We start from the raw sequence: 19,529 nt of genomic DNA on the forward strand, positions 1-19,529 counted from the left end.
ACATGAGAATATTGGAAATGATCTGTGCTTTTTTTAAGCCAGTAAATGTTTGACTTATGGTCTTTGCAATGCTCTGGAGTAATTGGAAATGTTTGAATGAAACAAGTGAGAAACAATCCTATGAAGCAACCACTGGAATCTAATCCGACAAAAAGCCAAAATACAGAGTTAAAACCGAATTAAGGTGAAATAAACCAGCCACAAAAACCTGAAAAATTAACATTTAAATGTCAACGTTATCACTGAAGCTTCAAACTCCTCAGGAAACACACTAAATAAACTGTACTTTACTTAGCTACGTCCTTCATAAACAAAAAAAGAACATTCATACGATTTTACATATAACTTTTAGTATATAGAAAAACATTTGCTTGTTAATCACACTGTATACAAATGCTGATAATTTACTGCTTTGCTATGCCGGTGTATTTCTTAGCTTAGTTTAGCATCACGATGAGAAACAGGGGGAAACAGATAACCTACATGCTTACCAAAAGCAACAAAATCAACCAACAAGCATCTCAAAAACTAAATATTTAACATTTTACAACACATTTCTTATATTATTGAAGCTTTTGCAGAACTTTTTTATTCTTTGGACGGAGCTTGGCTAGCCTTTTAACCCAGTGTTCATCCTTTAAGTTAAGCTAAGCTAAGCTAAGCTAAACTAAGCTAAGCTAAGCGTTCCTGCCCTAGCCTCACACACGCACATTTGAATGTTAGCGTTATCACTGAAGCTTCAAACTCTTGAGTACAGTCTTGAAAGAAAGTGTAATAATCGTCTCACCTTTGGCTCCGGGACCTCCAGGCCCAGCAGGAGGTCCAGGAGTCCCGTCTGCTCCTGGTCTTCCTGGATATCCAGACTGACCTTTTGGCCCGGGGAAACCATGGGAGCCTGCAGAGGAAAGGAGGTGAACATGTTACAATCTCGCTTCCTCTGAATGTGAGTTTTACTCGTTTCTTAAAGATGTGCGATGTAGACAGCAGAGGGGAGGATGGGAAATTGGTTTTTAGGAAAGGAAGCGAATCAAAAGAAAGGAGAGCAGGTTGCGAAAAAGAAAGGAAAGGAGAGGAGAGGGGTCGGACAGGACGAGAGGATACAGTGAAAGGCAATAGGAAACGAAACAGGAAAGGGGATCAGGTTGAGAAAAAGAAGGGAGAGGAAAGGAAATTGGGTTTGAGGAAAGGAAGAACAGGATAGGATAGGAAGTAAATCAAAGGAAAGTAAAGGAAACTAAATTAGGGTAAGAAGTTAATCAAAATAAAGGAAATACGTTTCGGAAAAGAAAGGAAAGGAAAGGAAAGAAAGGTAAGGAAAGGAAAGAGGCTTCAGAAGGAAAGGAAATACAATTAAAGCTAAGGAAAGGAAAGAAGACGACAAGACAGGACATTAAAAAGGACAGAAAGTCATTATTTTATTACGAATGTGATTTTTACCCGTTTCTTAAAAATCAGTTTGCCATTGCAGCGTTTTTATCTCTTACCCGTTATTCCAGGCCGGCCTCCATCACCTGGACCTCCCTTTGATCCGGGGTAGCCTGGACCTCCTGGGAAACCGCTGTCACCGGGAGCGCCGTCATTCGCACGCCCGCCTGAAGAGAGACATCAATACGGTGTGAAATACAGAAAAGGGATATATTAAAAGAAGCAATTATGGTTTAAATATAAGCAAAAAAAGGGAATAAAAACAGTACAAGTCCACACAGTTAGGGAGTTAGCGACTTTTCTTTTTACTACTATGCGGAAATGTGAATACACAAAGATTCACTGTATTATATGTTTTAACAATCTTTCGGTCGGTTAAAAGCAGGGTATCGGAGCTAGTATGGGTAATAACAGTCTTAAAATCAAACATGGTGGGTGTTACCTGGGAAGCCTGAATCTCCGGGTTGTCCTTTAGCTCCCGATCTTCCGGGATAACCGTAGCTCTCTCCGGGAGAACCTGAGGAACAAAATACGTGAGTCAAAGTCTGCATTTACACTTTCATAAACACATATGATTGATGTTTTTTAGCGTGCGCTCACCTTTGCCTCCTGGTCGGCCATTTTCTCCAGGATTTCCATTGAAACCAGGTGTGCCGTCATCACCCTGAAAGCATCCAATCAGTGAGTCTCATTGGTAATAATACGTTTATTTAGTATAGCAGCTTTCACAGAAAGTGCTTCACAAGAAAGAAAAAAAGTTAAAATGACATGAGGCAGAAATGTAAGGATAACATAAAAACAAAACACACGAAATATATCTTTTTAAGCAAAAACTAAATATATATATGTTAGTAATTTAGTTTTTGGGAGAAGAGGTGGGATTACGTTTGTGTAACCCGCTTCCCACCCCTTTTCGGATGTGTAATTCATTTGTTTATATATAATTTGTAAGTCAGTAATATTTTAGTATATCAATTTGCCACTGCTTACGTTTGTTTAGTATAATAATTCTCTGTTTCAAATATTTTTTTAAGCAATAGTACAGATTCTTTGGGGTGGAAATCATGCCTCTCTTTATCAACAGAGAAAAAACATGGCATGACAGGAATACCATACTTAATGTACGGAGCCCCCTAGAGGACATGGAGAAGAAAAATAATAATAATTTGAACAAAAAAGAGATCTCGCAAAACATTTAAATTTTTTTTGTTCCATTTTTTTTTTTTTTTATACTTTTCATTTAGTACTTCCTGGTCAGTTCGGCTGCTACGGCAACACAGAAACCACAACAATGGAGTGGTTTATCGATTTTACTTTGAGCTTGGCCTTAAATATAAAGATATAACATCAGTGCTTGGCAATAGGCACGGGTTTCACACATAGACTGTATATATAAAAGGGTTTCACAAAGTGAAGACACCTCAAGAAAACACTCAGAGCGAGGGGACATGCACGTTCCTCTGAGCTGAGTTATTGACAGATTTGAATTTCGCGGATCAATAACTCATGAACATAACGTTGTAAAAATACAAACAACATGACTTCACAATCATAGCAAGGTGGACAACGAGCTACAGAGTAGTTTTTATCAGAACAGTTCGATACGCGCCGTCATCCGAGCTAAACATCAATAATTGGTCACAATCTGCAGCTGGAGGAAGGAGAGGAGGAGTGCTTAGTCTACAAACTGCAACGGGGTTTTGCAAGATCTCGCAAAAGTATTGCGGAATATCACAAAGGGGTTTTGCGAGATCTCGCAAAACATTTTATTTTTTTTCAAATAATTTTTTTTTCTCCTCGGGTGCTCCGTATTAATGACATACATAGTCATAGTGGGAAAGAACATACAAAATAGTACAGCGGTTCCCAACCTGTGGGCCGCGGCCCCCTAGTGGTCCGCAAAGGCATTGCAAGTGGGCCACCAAATCATTTGCAAAACATTATGATTTGTGTGGAAACATTTCATTATTAAGATTTTTTTTTATTTGAACCCCTTTTCCTTTCTCTTTCTTGATCCTCCTTAGCAACGGTTATTACAGTCCTTGACAACGGTGTGTTTAACACGTGCCACATGTTCTGAATTGACCAATCAGAACTTTATTTAGCCTCCATATTGTTTATGGTTGAATGTGGGCCGCAACATTTTTATTCTTAAGTGGGCCCTGAGTTGAAAAAGGTTGAGAACCGCTGAAATATTATATATAATAAAAATAAATAAACAAACTTAAAGGGTAGTATCATAATTATCAAGTTTCATTTCATTATTATTTGTTTTTAGGATTGTTTTACACATTCGAAATAAAATCAAACACATTTCAAGTAGAAAGAAAAGCCAATGTAAAAAGATGGGTAGAAACAGTTTTCAAGTTATGTTTTCTTACCCTCGGTCCAGCCATGCCGGGGAATCCCATAATACCAGATTCTCCCTTTGGTCCAGGGTATCCTGGGGTACCTGGTTGCCCGGGGTAACCAGGTACTCCAGGCTGTCCTTTGCTCTGTTCGGCGTAACCAGGAAGTCCGGGAAGACCCCGACGACCAGGTTGAGCCGGGAAACCCTTGTCACCTGAGAGCAGAGGCAGATTTAATCAGAATAATAATAATAATAATAATAAAAAAACAGAATATTAATAATAATAATAATGAAATACAAATAATTACAAATAATATTAAACATAATACAAAAAAAGTAATACGAATATAAAAACCCATAAAAGAATAATACAAATACAAATAATAATAATAATAATAATAATAATACTATACATACCCGGGTTAAAATGTCTTAAAAAACACTTAAAATATAAATCACACAATATATTATATTAATTGATACTTTAGAAGCAGCTTTGAGAAGACGTTCACGTTGTCTGTGTCTCAGATGTCAACAATAACAGATAAACAGGAAGTAGATCTACCTCTGGGTCCGGGGAAACCAGGAAGGCCGCTGCCTCCGTTGTTTCCTGGTTCTCCTTTTTCTACAAACTCTGATCTGAACGGAGGGGAGGGCAGACCGGGGGAGCCGGGGTATCCTCTGTCCCCTGAAGGAGGAAAAACACACATTATGAGAGCCCTTCGTTAAAATGCAACTTTAACCACTTTTTTTGGTCGTAATCTTCAGTATTTATTTTTCATGTTAAGTAGATTAAAGACTTATTTTCTCTGCTATACAAGGTCGTTGATTTCCCTCTGCTTTTGGCCTTTTGTGACACACTACTAAGTAACCTGCACTCTCATCTGCACTCTTATGTAAATATATTTAACATGTTCATACGAATGCACAACTTATCACTTAATTCTGGATGCTTTACCTTTCGCTCCGGAGTACCCGGGGCCGCCGTTGAGTCCGTTTCTACCCTGTCCTCCAGCCTGTCCTTTCCCTCCAGGGAAGCCAGAAGATCCAGGACGTCCCGGGAGTCCAGGGAAGCCCATCAGTCCTGGGAAACCTGACTCACCTGTGGAAAACACAGACAATCAAAATGTCACTGAATCCTTGAAATATTGTGAATAAACCATGATCCTATCCGCTGTGCGTTCAAACTAGATTCAGAATCACTGATAAGACTCTGTGATATCTTCCTAAACTAACTTAACAGCAACAGGAAGACATAGAAACACCATTTAATACATTACAATAGGAAAACATGCAATCAAATAAACCTTGCTGATTACACTATCATATTCTATTGACATGTATATAGACTTTTTTATTTTTTATCTTTGTATTTTATTATATATGTTGCATTGTTGGAGGACATCAGGTCAGAATAATTTCATTGCCATTTCTACAATGTAGCTTTATGACAATAAAACCTTTGAATCTTGATTCTCCCTAGTGTTACAGTCGGTCCCCAAACATGTGAGTACCAGAGATGGTACACACATCCTTTACTTGAGTAGAAGTACAGATACTCGTGTTTAAAAAGTACTGACTAAACTTCTTTACTCAAGTGAAAGTAAAGAGGCTTTGAAGTGTACTTCAGTAAAAAGTACCCATAGCTACCAGCTGTTTTAAAGAGTACCTGACCTCCCTTTATATTAATAGAACAATAATGTCATTGTTAGCTAATGAATGTTTCCATGCCGACCAACGGCAACATGACAACGTTTCCATTGGTCCCTCTTCTTTAGAGAAGACCAGGACATGATGGATACACGGATCGTGTTCAAATAAACATGTAAGAAGTAGAAAGTACAGGTATAGAAAAATGTACTTAAGTACAGTAACGAAATATTTGTACTCCACTACTTCCCACCAGTACTTTGATGATAAACAGCAACTCCAGCCTACCCTTTCTTCCCGGTGTTCCTGGGATCCCGTCTCTAGTTCCCGGTCCGGGGGGTCCGGAGGGTCCTCGGGCCCCTGGAGTTCCAGGGGTACCGGGCACGCCGGGGGTCCCCTTCATCCCCGCTGGTCCTGGGAAACCTGGGTCTCCTCTGTCTCCCTTTCTACCGGGGAAACCTGAGGGGGGACGGACGAAGGACGGCGAGACGGGCAGAAGAAAGGCGGAGGAATTTAGTCAGAAGGAGAAGGAAATATAAATCTATACACTAATAGACATAGTAATTTCACTTTTGCATACACTTAAGTGAAGAAAAGGAAGGTGGAATTTAATCAGAAGGAGAACAGTATACATGGAAATATAGGCTACATCTAAATACTAATAGATTTTTAAGAAAAAACAAAGTATATATGTTAATAATTTAGTTTTTGCGAGAATTAAATAAGTTTAAACTTCACTCCTTTTCGAATGTGTAATCAGGTAAATCATTTGTTTATATATAATTTTTAAGTCAGTAATATTTTTGTTTATCAATTTGATACTGATTAACTTTGTATAGTATAATAATTCTCATGTTTCATTTCATTATTACGATAATTTGTTTGTATTATTCTTTTACACATTTGAAATAAAAAAAAAAAAAAAAAAATAGACTAAATAATTTCACTTTTTCAGTAACTGAGTAACAAACACATAAACTTACCTGTAATGTAACTTACCTCCAACACAATAGCTAAGTTCATTAATACATATAGCACTTTATGATTTATTTCTATTATTAAAACACACAGTTTGGCCACAAAGTACAATGCAAACAACTACGTCGTGTCATTGCTTTGGTTAGGCTGCAATTGCACTTGTTATTAAATCATTTCAGCTCATTAAAAAGGGATTTAAATAGTTTACATATCAAATCTGCAATATTTTATCCAAAGATATACAAATCTCAAGTGCAATTCCAGGCTGAATTAGCGTTTTCTCAACCGCCGAGTTGTGCTAGCAGACTACCACTACTGTTGACTTTCTTAAAAAGAGGACAGTGTTCAACACACCCATGCATCTAAAGTACATTTAAGCCATTACGTGTTTATAACCTCGCACTAATACAGCACGATGAATGGATGCGGTGAAATTAAAAGTCCTTTTTTAAGAGGTTTCTAAGGTGCTTGTTAAAAAGCCAGTCGTCACGCACACTAATGCAAAAACACATCTTAGTACAGATTACACTTCAGGAGGAGGGTTAGTACCGGCTGCAAAAAAACCAACATCAGTGGAAGTCACATTTCATAATAAACGTTTCTGGATCTGTAGCAGCGGAAATGTCCATCTTAAGCTAATGTTCTGATCTTTAATTGAGTTGTAAAATATATTTTCCAACTGTAAAATATATTTTCCAACTGTCCTACAATCAGCTGTCCTTTCAGCATGTACAATAGATTCACTAATGGGATGAAAACATGATCCACATACTATATTTCTAAGTTGTTTTTAAATGTATCTTGTTTACGTGCAGAGAAGGAAGCAACACTATTGATTATTCACTAAGAAACTTTTCTTATAATTATTTCCAACGTTTAGGAGTTATCTATAAAATGAGATTACATTTAAATAGTTAGTTGCTCAAATTAAACCTCTAGATAGAAAAGGCACTCAAAGTCGGAGTTCCTACTGAACAAAAGCATTAAAATATATCCTGACCATTTAGTTTGGTGAACTTTTAGCTTATTATATATAGGAAGAAGTAACTAAAGAAATTGTTAAAAATGACTTCCTTCTAGAAAAAGTAGAATATCGATGCCGAAAATCGGAGTTCCCACTTTCACAATTGTACAAGACTGGTTTTTCACACCACTGACTGGAAAAAGGAATCGGAATATGCAGATGATTTGTCTGCTGTTTGGCAAGCTTGAAATATTTTAACGTTTAGGAGTTTTCCGCTAAACGATATCACATTTAAATAGTTAGTTCAAATTAAACCTCTAGAGAACTTCAAACTTGAACATTTTAGATCTACTGCTAGGGCTGCTCGATTATGGCAAAAATCATAATCTCGATTATTTGGGTCAATAATTGGCTTTGAAAACATCCATTTATCGGAGAAAAAAAATGTGAACAGTATGTTTTTAACAGTTGATTACGCTGAACTTTAATTATAATTCAACTGGAAAACCAAAAAAAAATGTATAAAAAAAAAAAAAAAAAAAAGTAATAATAATTAAAACATTTTTTATTTCGATTACGTTGTTTTCGTAATCGTTGCAAGCCATAATCGTAATCGCGATCAAAATTCGATTAATAGAGCAGCCCTACCTACTTCTAGAAAAACTCACTGAAAGTTGGAGTTCCTCCTTTAACTTCTATGTAGAAAACACTTAAATATATCCTTTATTTCTTGGAGAAGACTAGTTTGACACACCGTTGACTTGAAAAAGGAATCAGAATATGAATCAGAATATGAATCGGAATATGCAGACGGACATTTGTCTGCTGTTTGGCAAGCTTGAAATATTTCAACGTATGTTTTTAAGAGTTGATTACCCTGAACTTTAATTATAATTCAACTGAAAAACCAAAAATGTATTAAAAAAAAAAAAAAAAAGTAATAATAATTAAAAAAAAAATTATTTCGATTACGTTGTTTTCATAATCGTTGCAAGCCATAATCGTAATCGCGATTAAAATTCGATTAATAGAGCAGCCCTACCTACTTCTAGAAAAACTCACTGAAAGTTGCAGTTCCTCCTTTAACTTCTATGTAGAAACCACTTAAATATATCCTTTATTTCTTGGAGAAGACTAGTTTGACACACCGTTGACTTGAAAAAGGAATCAGAATATGAATCAGAATATGAATCAGAATATGAATCAGAATATGAATCAGAATATGAATCAGAATATGCAGATGGACATTTGTCTGCTGTACAGATGAGAAATGGCGAGCGCTGTTAGAGCGTTTGGTCTAAAGCACGAAGCAGGAGGAAGGAGGGATTTGAAGCAAAAAGGATGGATGTGGAGGAGGAGGGCGTGTCTCACCTTGGCAGCCTATAGCGAATGACCCAACACCAAGAAAAGATGGAGGGATGAGAGGATGATGCAGATAATGGTGGTGGTGTGTAGGAAGGAGGGAAGGAAGGAGGAGGAAACACAGAGAAATGCAAAACAGGAGAATTCTTTTGGGTGATGCAGAGTTTCAAATGAACAACAGGAAAAACAAAAACTGTGGTGTCTGATTCGTCAACGCAGGAAAAGTGAAAAAAGGGAGGGGGGGGGAGGAGTGACAGCCGAGTCCAAACTAAACCCTCTTTTACTAGAAATCAAGCTCCAAATAACTTCACACTAGAAGTCCCACAGAATTCAACTGAAGTGTCGTGGAGGAACAGGCTGAGTTGTCCTCACCTGGAGATCCGCTCAGTCCGACATTACCGGGAAAACCGGGACGACCGAGAATACCAAAGGTCGGCTCGCCTGGAAGTCCGGGGAGACCGTTGTTACCAGGGTAACCGTCCACTCCTCGCTCTCCCTTCAGACCGGGAACGCCGAAACGCCCGTCGCCACCTGGGAGAGGGGATATAGTTATATTTAGACTTTTATTTTATTAGTCGATTTATTGAACATGTTAGAACCAAATAAACAAAAATAAACAAAAATAATAATTGTAACAAAGAGAAGCAACAAAAAAAAAAATGTCAAGGTATAACAAAAAAATTTAAACAAATGCTCATAGTTTCTGTCATGTTCAAAAGGGGCAAGAAGAAGCTTAAAGATGTTTCCCTCTGGCGTACATTACTGGCAGTTTCTTATTTGAGCATTTTATTGCACATTCTTACTTCTTATGTTTACCTACTATTTAATTGTATACATCTTTTATTTTATATCTGTCTTAAATGGAACAACTGTCGGGAAACCCGTTTTTCCCCGGGACAAATAAATGATACTAGCACCAATTTGACTTCTTATAAGTACTACATGAATGCCTCTTTTTATGAAGGGTAAAATCAGTTTTAGGATGTTCGAGCCCCTTAAGGTCAAATTTCGAGAAAATATGTTTTAGTTAGAATCACATTTAGATGCTTTTTTGAATACCCTTTCCATTAATTCCACAGTTTTGTATAGTTTTGTTCTGTTTCTGTTTGCTTCTGCTACCAAAACCCTACTTTTAGCACAATTTTGATATATTTTATTAATCCTCGTGGGGAAATTCTTTCTCTGCATTTGACCCATCCTGTGTTAGGAGCAGTGGGCTGCCATTTTGAACAGCACCCCGGGAGCAGTGTGGGGAACGGTGCCTTGCTCAGGGACACTCGGGAGCACTTGGTCTTGCCGGGACTTGAACTGGTGACCTTCCAGTTGCCAAGCCGAGTCCCTATCGACTTCGCCACCACCGCCTTACATTGTTTTGGTACTGATTAAAACTGATTAATTGAAAACTCCCTTGATGAAGGTTATAAATATCTGTTTTTGTTCAAAATGATTACAAAAGGTGTCGATCAACCATGTGGTCATTTCAGAGGATGTGTCTTATGGCGTTGAATCCAAGCTCAGGAGGAGTGGACTAAATGAAAGAATCAGTGTCTCAAACCCACCAGGTTGTCCCGGCCCTGCAGGGGTCCCGGGCTGGCCCTTGTCTCCAGGCGTTCCTGGTCGTCCGTTCTGTCCCGAGGAGCCAGGCGTGGCCCCCAGCACCTCTCCAGGCTGGCCCTTTCCTCCGGGACGACCAGGAACTCCATCCTTCCCTCTGCCGCCGTCAAAGCTCTGTCCGGGACCGCCGGGAATACCGGAATCCCCTCTGGGTCCGGGGAAACCTGCACGGAGGAAAGGGGAGAAAGAGCGGGGAGTTATTTTATTTAAAAAAAAAGGCAATCTCAATCTTTATTTATTCATATAGCACATTTAAATAACCTCAGTTGACCAAAGTGCTGTACAGGGAATACATACAATATAAAATAAGTTAACACTATAGGAGTAAAATAATAAAACAATAATTAACGTCCTCCACGACTTCTGTAGTCCTATTCAGCCACTCTATTAAGTGTCGTCTCTGATCTCGATAATTAGGGTACGGGTTTACCTTGTGGTCCAGGTTGTCCTCCAAAACCGGGGTTTCCTCTGTCTCCTTTGGACCCGTCAAATCCGGGACGTCCGGGTCCTCCTGGGAACCCTGACTGACCTTTAGGGCCTGACGGGTAAATGCACATTGGAACTCATTATGAGTGTCCTTCGGTTCCTTGAAATGTCATTGTTATCAAATGTTTTGGTAGTAATGAGTATTTCTCTCTCATGTTAAGTAGATTAAAGTCTTATTGTCTCTGCTATACAATCTATCTAGTTCATACAAGTCTTTATATCTGCTCCAGAAATCCTATAAGGAACAGGAAGCTGCATAATTACGGTTTTGTTGGTTAGGGTAGCTGTAGTAAGGAGTCAGAAGGAAGTGACGGCTATAACACATCTAATTATTTCATTAAAAAGTCATAAATTATAGTTTTTTTAAATGTTATTTCACAAGATATTATGTTTCTTATGAAATCCACTGAAATTAATCCATTCGCGAATGCTGTCCTGTTATTTCCATCCAACATTTGTAACATATTAAATTCTTCCAAACTGCAGTTCCACTCCTTTCCGTTAGGACTATAAAAAAGAAAGACATTTCCTTTAAATAAAACTGATAAATCTGGCTTTTTTTATGCATTAAAAACAGACAAAAAATCAGAAAAAACAGCTCAGATCAGAAAATATTAAATATAAAATGTTAGGCAAATTAAAACATTTTTTTTAATTAGATGAAACAGACAGGAAGTGCATTCGTCGAAAGAAAAGGGTGATTTTTTCGTAAATGGTACCTGGTCGTCCGAGTCCTCCGGGGTATCCGGGCTCTCCGATCTCACCGGGTATGGAGCACGGTAAAACTGTGCCTGGTAGCAGTCACACAAGTTAGCACACACACTTTAAATACTTTAACAAACAGTGAACAAAAGATAACATACATGCCTACTTGTTTTTTTAATATAAGAGATCGTCTAATAAATCTGCACATATTTAGCAAAAATGAGAATTCTTTACACACAATATTTCTATTATTGTTATTTAAACAGAATACTCATGAATGTGTGTCGCAGCGTTGATTGTCTGTCGCCTCCATTCACGCCAAATTCACGACTTTCATTTCGGTTAATCTGAGTTGAATTATGGGAATTATTGTTGTTGTTATTATTGTTGAATGTTGTTAGTGGCAAATTTCATCGCAATGAAGTTCAAAGATGATGACTGAAAAGTTCAATTCAATCTGATGTTGGGGAATCAGGTTTATGATTTCCTTATACACCCCATCCAACCCCCAAAATAACCCCAAAACTCAGGTTATTAAAGCTCTCAGCAGAGGGGGCGGGGCTTGAAAGCATGCGGCAGGTTTCAGCAGCTTTGATTGGACGAAGAGGAGAGTGCTTGTTTTTAAAGAGTGTTGTTTGTCAAGCTGAAACTCGACCGTCAATCATCACTGACTGCAGAGTCATGAACAAATGATTGACAGCTGGCTTCAGAATTTCAAAAGACTACATTTCCCACAATCCCTTGCACAATAGAGTAGTAAACAGGTCATCTGAGCCTATGTAGGTTAAACTGTTATATAAAACAGCAATCCTAGACAAGGGACTTTTCGTTATTCTTTCTTTTGGGTAAGCAAATATGTGGCAATACTTGAATACTGAAATCCAGCAGTGGTCGGGGTGTCCGAAACAAAAAATCTAGTCCCGTGTTTTCTCTGGCTGGTGGAGGAAAAAGTTAGTTACCCACCCGTTCCCTCTCCGTCGTCATTAACCCCTGCACAGCTGTTTTCACCTGGACAGATACACATGCACAGGGGCAGTGAGAGAGGTGAGAGAGGTGAGAGAGAGCGAGAGAGAGAGAGAGAGAGAGAGAGAAGATGGCAGCAGACAAAGCCAGTCAGGGTCATTTTGCATGCGTCAATAAAGCAAATTAAATCTTATTTTCCATCAAACAGATATCAGCTAATCAGTTCAATTCATTCAAGGCTCATTCCGTTAAGGCAACAAAGCATTTTGAAATGCCCGCTTCAATAAAAAAAGAAACAGGTTATTCCACCCAATGAGAGGAGAGACTCAGAGTGAGTGTCTCGGCTCATGTGAGTGACAATAACCTTCATATTAAGAGCAAAAATCAATCAGTGGTTTAGCATTAGCGTCACGGTGCGAGAGCTCACATTCACACGGGAGAGGCTGAGGGTTTGTGTCCTTTAGTCTCGGAGAAGAAGATGATTTAGATTTAAAGGAAGCCGCTGGTGTCATTTTCTGGCAACTAAAGTTAAGTGGCTCTCTATCATAGACGCCATATATTGCTTTAATTGTATGTTTTTGTTAGCTTTACAGGCATCTTACATACACCTAGAGCAGTGCTTCTCAAAGTGTGGTCCGTGAGCACCCCCTAGTGGTCCGCGAGTATATTGGTAACATTTCACATTTGAAATAAATAAATGAATTTAAGTTTTCCGCACTCTCACGGGAATATCTCCGCAATGGAGCGAGCTTAAGTTTAACTTTTGATTGCATGACATAGCCCAGCGCAACACCTTCATCACACATATTGCCACTTGTTTGTACCACTTTCAGGCAATTTGTAATCTGTTCTAGAAAAACGATGTGATTTTGGATATTTGTGGAGTTAGGTGGTCCGCGAGTGTTCTTTTATTGGTTAAGTGGTCCTTGGTATGAAAAAGTTTGAGAAACACTGACCTAGAGATACATGTATTGCCTAGTTTTAAGTCTAAATAATTGATAATTTATTACAAAAAGTGCGTTACTACACTTGATTCCATATATGTGGCTCTAACTTCTGCCATATATCAATTTAAATAACTTGAGAAATTATTTAACGTACATAAAAAAGTCAAAAAGTACATGTGTTTCTATTTAACTAAAGTTAGTAACTAGGATTACATGTTATTAAAAGACTATATATTCAATATAAGACTCTAAATATGTCTTTTAAAAGAAAAATTGTTATAATATATACACAAATACATTTATATATATACGTTACAGGCTTTAAACCTAGCTTGAAATGTGTAAAACATCTTATATAATCTATCTAGCAGTACATACACCTAGACATACATTTTGAATTACTAGTTTTAAGTCTAAATTATTTATAACGTATTACAAAAAGTGCGTTACTACACTTGATTCCATATATGTGGCTCTAACTTCTGCCATATATCAATTTAAATAACTTGAGAAGTTATTTAACGTACATAAAAAAGTCAAAAAGTACATGTGTTTCTATTTAACTAAACTATTAACTAGGATTACATGTTATTAAAAGACTATATATTAAATATAAGACTCTAAATATGTCTTTTAAAAGAATTTTTTTAATAATATATACAAAAATGCATATATATATATATATATATATATATATACATTACAGGCTTTAAACCTAGCTTGAAATGTGTAAAACATCTTATATAATCTATCAAGCAGTACATACACCTAGCCATACATTTTGAATTACTAGTTTTAAGTCTAAATTATTTATAACGTATTACAAAAAAGTGTGTTGAGTCCATCTATGTGGGCTAAATTAAAATCATTTTACATACATCAAAATCATCAAATGATCCGTAAGTACGTAAGTTTCTACTTTTCTAAACTATTAACTAGGACCAGATGTTATTAAGAGACTATATATTATATACAAGACTCTAAATATGTCTTTTAAAATAAAAACGGTGGGTGTTTTATTAGTTTTGAGAAGCGTCGCCTTTGTGCACCAATACAGGATTAATTAGACGTAGAATTAAAAATGAACACCAGTATTTCCCTTCAAAAATAAAAACCAAATTCAATAATTCATCACAAATAAATGATAATTTCTCACTTCCTCCGAGACTAAGGAAGCACAGCAGCTCGTTGCAGCGTTACCATCACATGAGTCAAGAAGCTCATTAATGGTCTCTATTAATCATGGAGACCATTAATCACGAGTTAAGCAGCAGCCGAGGCGTGAAGGCGGGAAGCTGCTGTCGGGGGAAAAGAGTCTGACATGGCGTCTCTTCAGATCCCCAGGGAAAATGTCCTCTCATGGTTTTAAAGGGGTTAGGATGAAGTTGCTATGGTTACTACAGGACATGGAGGATGGATAGTAATCGAAGGGGATGGATTTATGGTCAACCTGTGAGGAGAATAAGGCGTTACACACACACACACACACGCACGCACGCACGCACGCACGCACGCACACACACACACACACACACACACACACACACACACACACACACACACACACACACACACACACACACACACACACACACACACACACACACACACACACACACACACACACACACACACACACACACACACACACACACACACACACACACACACACACACACACACACACACACACACTTACCTCGTGGTCCTGGTAACCCTGGTTGTCCTGGTAGTCCCGATATTCCCGGCTCTCCAGCATCTCCACGGAAACCTGGCGTGCCGACGTATCCTCCGCCGAGTTCTCCAGGTTCTCCGGGACGACCCTTAGCACCCGGGTATCCTGGGAACCCTTTCTCTCCGACTGTGCCGTATCCACCGTCACCCTGCAGAGAGAGAGAGAGAGAGAGAGAGAGAGAGAGAGATAATACGTTTATTTATTATACGGTTAAATGCTGCTTTACAGAAGCACGTTGCCCATAAACTACATGTCCCACAATGCATCTCATTCTGTGAAATTGAGTTTGACACCCCTGAATTAGATTAATATATCTAGGAGCCAAAATGCTACTTCGCCTGAGTTTATTATTTGTATTATTATTATTTGTTTACGTCACTTTTATTTGTATTATTATTTGTTTACGTCTTACATGGCGGATGACAGAGGCTGAGCTGGCGCTGACATTTTTTCTGTTGACCGTTTTGGCCCCACTAAGTTATTGTGTGTTTGATTTTGTTTATTGTTACATATCTTCAACCTATCGGACTTTCTCATTGAAAACACGTCGCGGCGCAAAGTCAAGCTTAGCCTCTCGGCGACTCAAAGTTAACGGGGAATTGAGCCGCCACAATATGAACAGTAACGTGTTTGAACACTCACGGGGGGTCCAGGAGTTCCAGGGAATCCGGAAATTCCGTCTCTTCCGGGTTTTCCAGTTTCTCCGTTAGGTCCGCGGGGGCCATTTCCTCCGAGTTCTCCTTTCACGCCTAAACCAAGATTGGGGTAAAAAGACGTTCCTTTCTCCCCCTTACGACCGTAGATTCCGGGTTCACCGGAACGACCCTGAAACAGGACAGAAATCACAGTTGAGAAACATACATTCTGGCTCAATTATGACACAATACTTCTGATTCACTACTAAGAAAAGAATACCATTTCATTTTTCAAAACCTTTATTTTCTAGCCAATCTTGCAGAATATATGTCAAAATAAAGTTGTATTGTGGCACAAAAGAAGTGTGATGTACACTAGATGTATCAATTAGTATTGCAATTTTAATATAATAATATATAATAAGGGTTCACCAGAACGACCCTGAAGCCGGACAGAAATCACTTTTGTGAAACATGTATTTTGGCTAAATGATGGGTCAGCATTCCCCGGTAGAAAAGAAATGGTTGTTGCATGTATGTAAATGCATATGTATTACATGCATATATAGTCGAAAGTACAGGTATTTGTGTTCAACATGTAAGAAGTAGAAAGTACAGGTATTTGTGTTCAACATGAGAGAAGTAGAAAGTACAGGTATTTGTGTTCAACATGTGAGAAGTAGAAAGTACAGGTATTTGTGTTCAACATGTAAGAAGTAGAAAGTACAGGTATTCGTGTTCAACATGTGAGAAGTAGAAAGTACAGGTATTTGGGTTCAACATGTGAGAAGTAGAAAGTACAGGTATTTGAGTTCAACATGTGAGAAGTAGAAAGTACAGGTATTTGAGTTCAACATGTGAGAAGTAGAAAGTACAGGTATTTGAGTTCAACATGAGAGAAGTAGAAAGTACAGGTATTTGAGTTCAACATGTGAGAAGTAGAAAGTACAGGTATTTGAGTTCAACATGTGAGAAGTAGAAAGTACAGGTATTTGAGTTCAACATGAGAGAAGTAGAAAGTACAGGTATTTGAGTTCAACATGTGAGAAGTAGAAAGTACAGGTATTTGAGTTCAACATGTGAGAAGTAGAAAGTACAGGTATTTGAGTTCAACATGTGAGAAGTAGAAAGTACAGGTATTTGAGTTCAACATGTGAGAAGTAGAAAGTACAGGTATTTGAGTTCAACATGAGAGAAGTAGAAAGTACAGGTATTTGAGTTCAACATGTGAGAAGTAGAAAGTACAGGTATTTGAGTTCAACATGTGAGAAGTAGAAAGTACAGGTATTTGAGTTCAACATGTGAGAAGTAGAAAGTACAGGTATTTGTGTTCAATATGTAAGAAGTAGAAAGTACAGGTATTTGTGTTCAACATGTGAGAAGTAGAAAGTACAGGTATTTGTGTTCAACATGTGAGAAGTAGAAAGTACAGGTATTTGTGTTCAACATGTGAGAAGTAGAAAGTACAGGTATTTGTGTTCAACATGTGAGAAGTAGAAAGTACAGGTATTCGTGTTCAACATGAGAGAAGTAGAAAGTACAGGTATTTGAGTTCAACATGTGAGAAGTAGAAAGTACAGGTATTTGAGTTCAACATGTAAGAAGTAGAAAGTACAGGTATTTGTGTTCAACATGAGAGAAGTAGAAAGTACAGGTATTTGAGTTCAACATGTAAGAAGTAGAAAGTACAGGTATTTGAGTTCAACATGTAAGAAGTAGAAAGTACAGGTATTCGTGTTCAACATGAGAGAAGTAGAAAGTACAGGTATTTGAGTTCAACATGTGAGAAGTAGAAAGTACAGGTATTTGAGTTCAACATGTGAGAAGTAGAAAGTACAGGTATTTGGGTTCAACATGTAAGAAGTAGAAAGTACAGGTATTTGAGTTCAACATGTGAGAAGTAGAAAGTACAGGTATTTGTGTTCAACATGTGAGAAGTAGAAAGTAAAAAGTCGTCAGAAAAATAAGTAGTGGAGTAAAGTACTGATACCAGAAAAATGTACTTAAGTACAGTAACGAAGTATTTGTACTCCACTACTTCCCACCACTGGCTAAAATACAAACAATTGAACTTACAGTAGGTCCCTGATTGCCTCCAAAGCCAGGTGTGCCTCCATCTCCCAGCTCCCCCTTTCTTCCGGCGTATCCGGGGTTCCCGCTGGGTCCGGGCGGTCCCTGTAACCCAGGCGTTCCCGACGTTCCCCCCCCGAGGCAGGCGCAGTCTCCGGATTCACCTGCAGGACGGAGGACAGGACGACAGGATGAGAAGTGGGGAAAAAGACGAGTAAAAGAGAGGAACGAGGGATGGGTGATGTGAGGGTAAAGGAAATATATTACAAGAGTCTGTTCAATATGTCTATTACAGGACATGACGACACATTTAATCAAACCCTAATCCTTTTACACATTTTAAAATAAATAGCAAGTAAATTAAATGTGAAATATATCTTCAACCTCAAAGAAACAAGTTATTAAATAATTTCTTGTGTGTGTGTCTGTGTGTACTGTATACGTGTGTGTGTACCTTTGTATCCATTGAATCCATTGTTGCCGGGCAGACCTCTAGAGCCGGGCAGTCCAGGCTGGCCGGGGTAAGCTATGGGAGCTGTAAACACACACACACACACACACACACACACACACACACACACACACACACACACACACACACACACACACACACACACACACACACACACACACACACACACACACACACACACACACACACACACACACACACACACACACACACACACACAATTACATCACTTTTTCCACAAAGATGACAAAATAATATGAGTTATTTAGATTTCACACTGTTGAACGTGAGCTGTAAGCTTGCACTGACTGATGAAAGATGTAAAAAAAAGAGAAATCTGTTAAATTCCAATAAAATAATAATTTATTTTACATATCTCTTCTTCTAAAATGTAAAAAGAAAACCTATTTTTGGGTTTTTATTTCAGTTTCAGTCACTTTTTACAATTAAATCCACAATTTAGCTGATTTTTTTTAAGCAAAGATACACATAGATAATAATAAAATAAAATAAAAAGTGTTTTAAAGAAAACCCTTCACTTCAGCTTCAAGTATTACTCTTATAGAACTAAGAGTAAACAATTATACAAATTAGGAGTTGCTTAAATCTCGCAGCACAGTGCAAACACAGCCCAGCGTCACAGTGTGAAATAAGCATTAGTCTCTTTGTTCCGTGTGTGATATGAAAGCTGCTGTGGCAAGGTGACAGACGCTTCTTCAATAGCATTAACTTAATATGAAATATAAAACAGCGTGGCACTTGTTGTCAGTGATTTTACATCGACTATAATGGCTGAGAGCTACTTGCCGCAAGCAGCATGCATTAGCGCGTTGCAGCTGCAAAGCAAAGGAAATCAAACGGTTCTTTCTAATATCAAATCTTCCAAGCAACCTGAAAGAGATTATTATCATATGGGGTTAGATTCGTCTCGGTAATATTTGTGCGAACATAGAAATCATTTATGTGTTATTTGTAATAAACGTCAAACACCTTCCACAATATTTTCACAAATAAAAAAAAGAATTTGTGAATCTCTCTCTAACATTGACAACTTTCGATCAGGCGTGAATCAATGTCGTATTTGTCAAACGAAAATGCGCTCGCGGATCTCAAATCTCTGTTTTGTGGAGCGTCTTTGTACAAATATAGTATTCAAAGATCTTTGTTTTATTT

General features: G+C 38.0%; 1 protein-coding gene across 2 annotated transcripts in view; it reads right to left on the reverse strand.

Moving 5' to 3' along the window:
• Window positions 1-19,529, reverse strand: part of col4a6 (collagen, type IV, alpha 6) — a 171,188-nt gene that overhangs the window by 12,057 nt on the left and 139,602 nt on the right. The window contains exons 22-38 of one of the 2 annotated variants that reach the window (XM_071206608.1): window positions 18,339-18,419; window positions 17,891-18,048; window positions 15,822-16,004; window positions 15,144-15,327; window positions 12,498-12,542; window positions 11,549-11,620; window positions 10,774-10,881; window positions 10,289-10,507; window positions 9,102-9,260; window positions 5,714-5,884; window positions 4,734-4,877; window positions 4,341-4,463; window positions 3,807-3,988; window positions 2,026-2,089; window positions 1,868-1,942; window positions 1,485-1,592; window positions 788-895 (exon numbers count right to left, since the gene is read on the reverse strand). In XM_071206608.1, the coding sequence (XP_071062709.1) occupies window positions 788-895; window positions 1,485-1,592; window positions 1,868-1,942; window positions 2,026-2,089; window positions 3,807-3,988; window positions 4,341-4,463; window positions 4,734-4,877; window positions 5,714-5,884; window positions 9,102-9,260; window positions 10,289-10,507; window positions 10,774-10,881; window positions 11,549-11,620; window positions 12,498-12,542; window positions 15,144-15,327; window positions 15,822-16,004; window positions 17,891-18,048; window positions 18,339-18,419 (2,184 nt within the window). The remainder of the gene's footprint in view (window positions 1-787; window positions 896-1,484; window positions 1,593-1,867; window positions 1,943-2,025; window positions 2,090-3,806; window positions 3,989-4,340; window positions 4,464-4,733; window positions 4,878-5,713; window positions 5,885-9,101; window positions 9,261-10,288; window positions 10,508-10,773; window positions 10,882-11,548; window positions 11,621-12,497; window positions 12,543-15,143; window positions 15,328-15,821; window positions 16,005-17,890; window positions 18,049-18,338; window positions 18,420-19,529) is intronic. The other variant, XM_071206609.1, reaches the window with a different exon arrangement.

Source organism: Pseudochaenichthys georgianus, chromosome 18 (genome assembly GCF_902827115.2).
Source record: "Pseudochaenichthys georgianus chromosome 18, fPseGeo1.2, whole genome shotgun sequence".
Classification (NCBI taxonomy): domain Eukaryota; kingdom Metazoa; phylum Chordata; class Actinopteri; order Perciformes; family Channichthyidae; genus Pseudochaenichthys; species Pseudochaenichthys georgianus.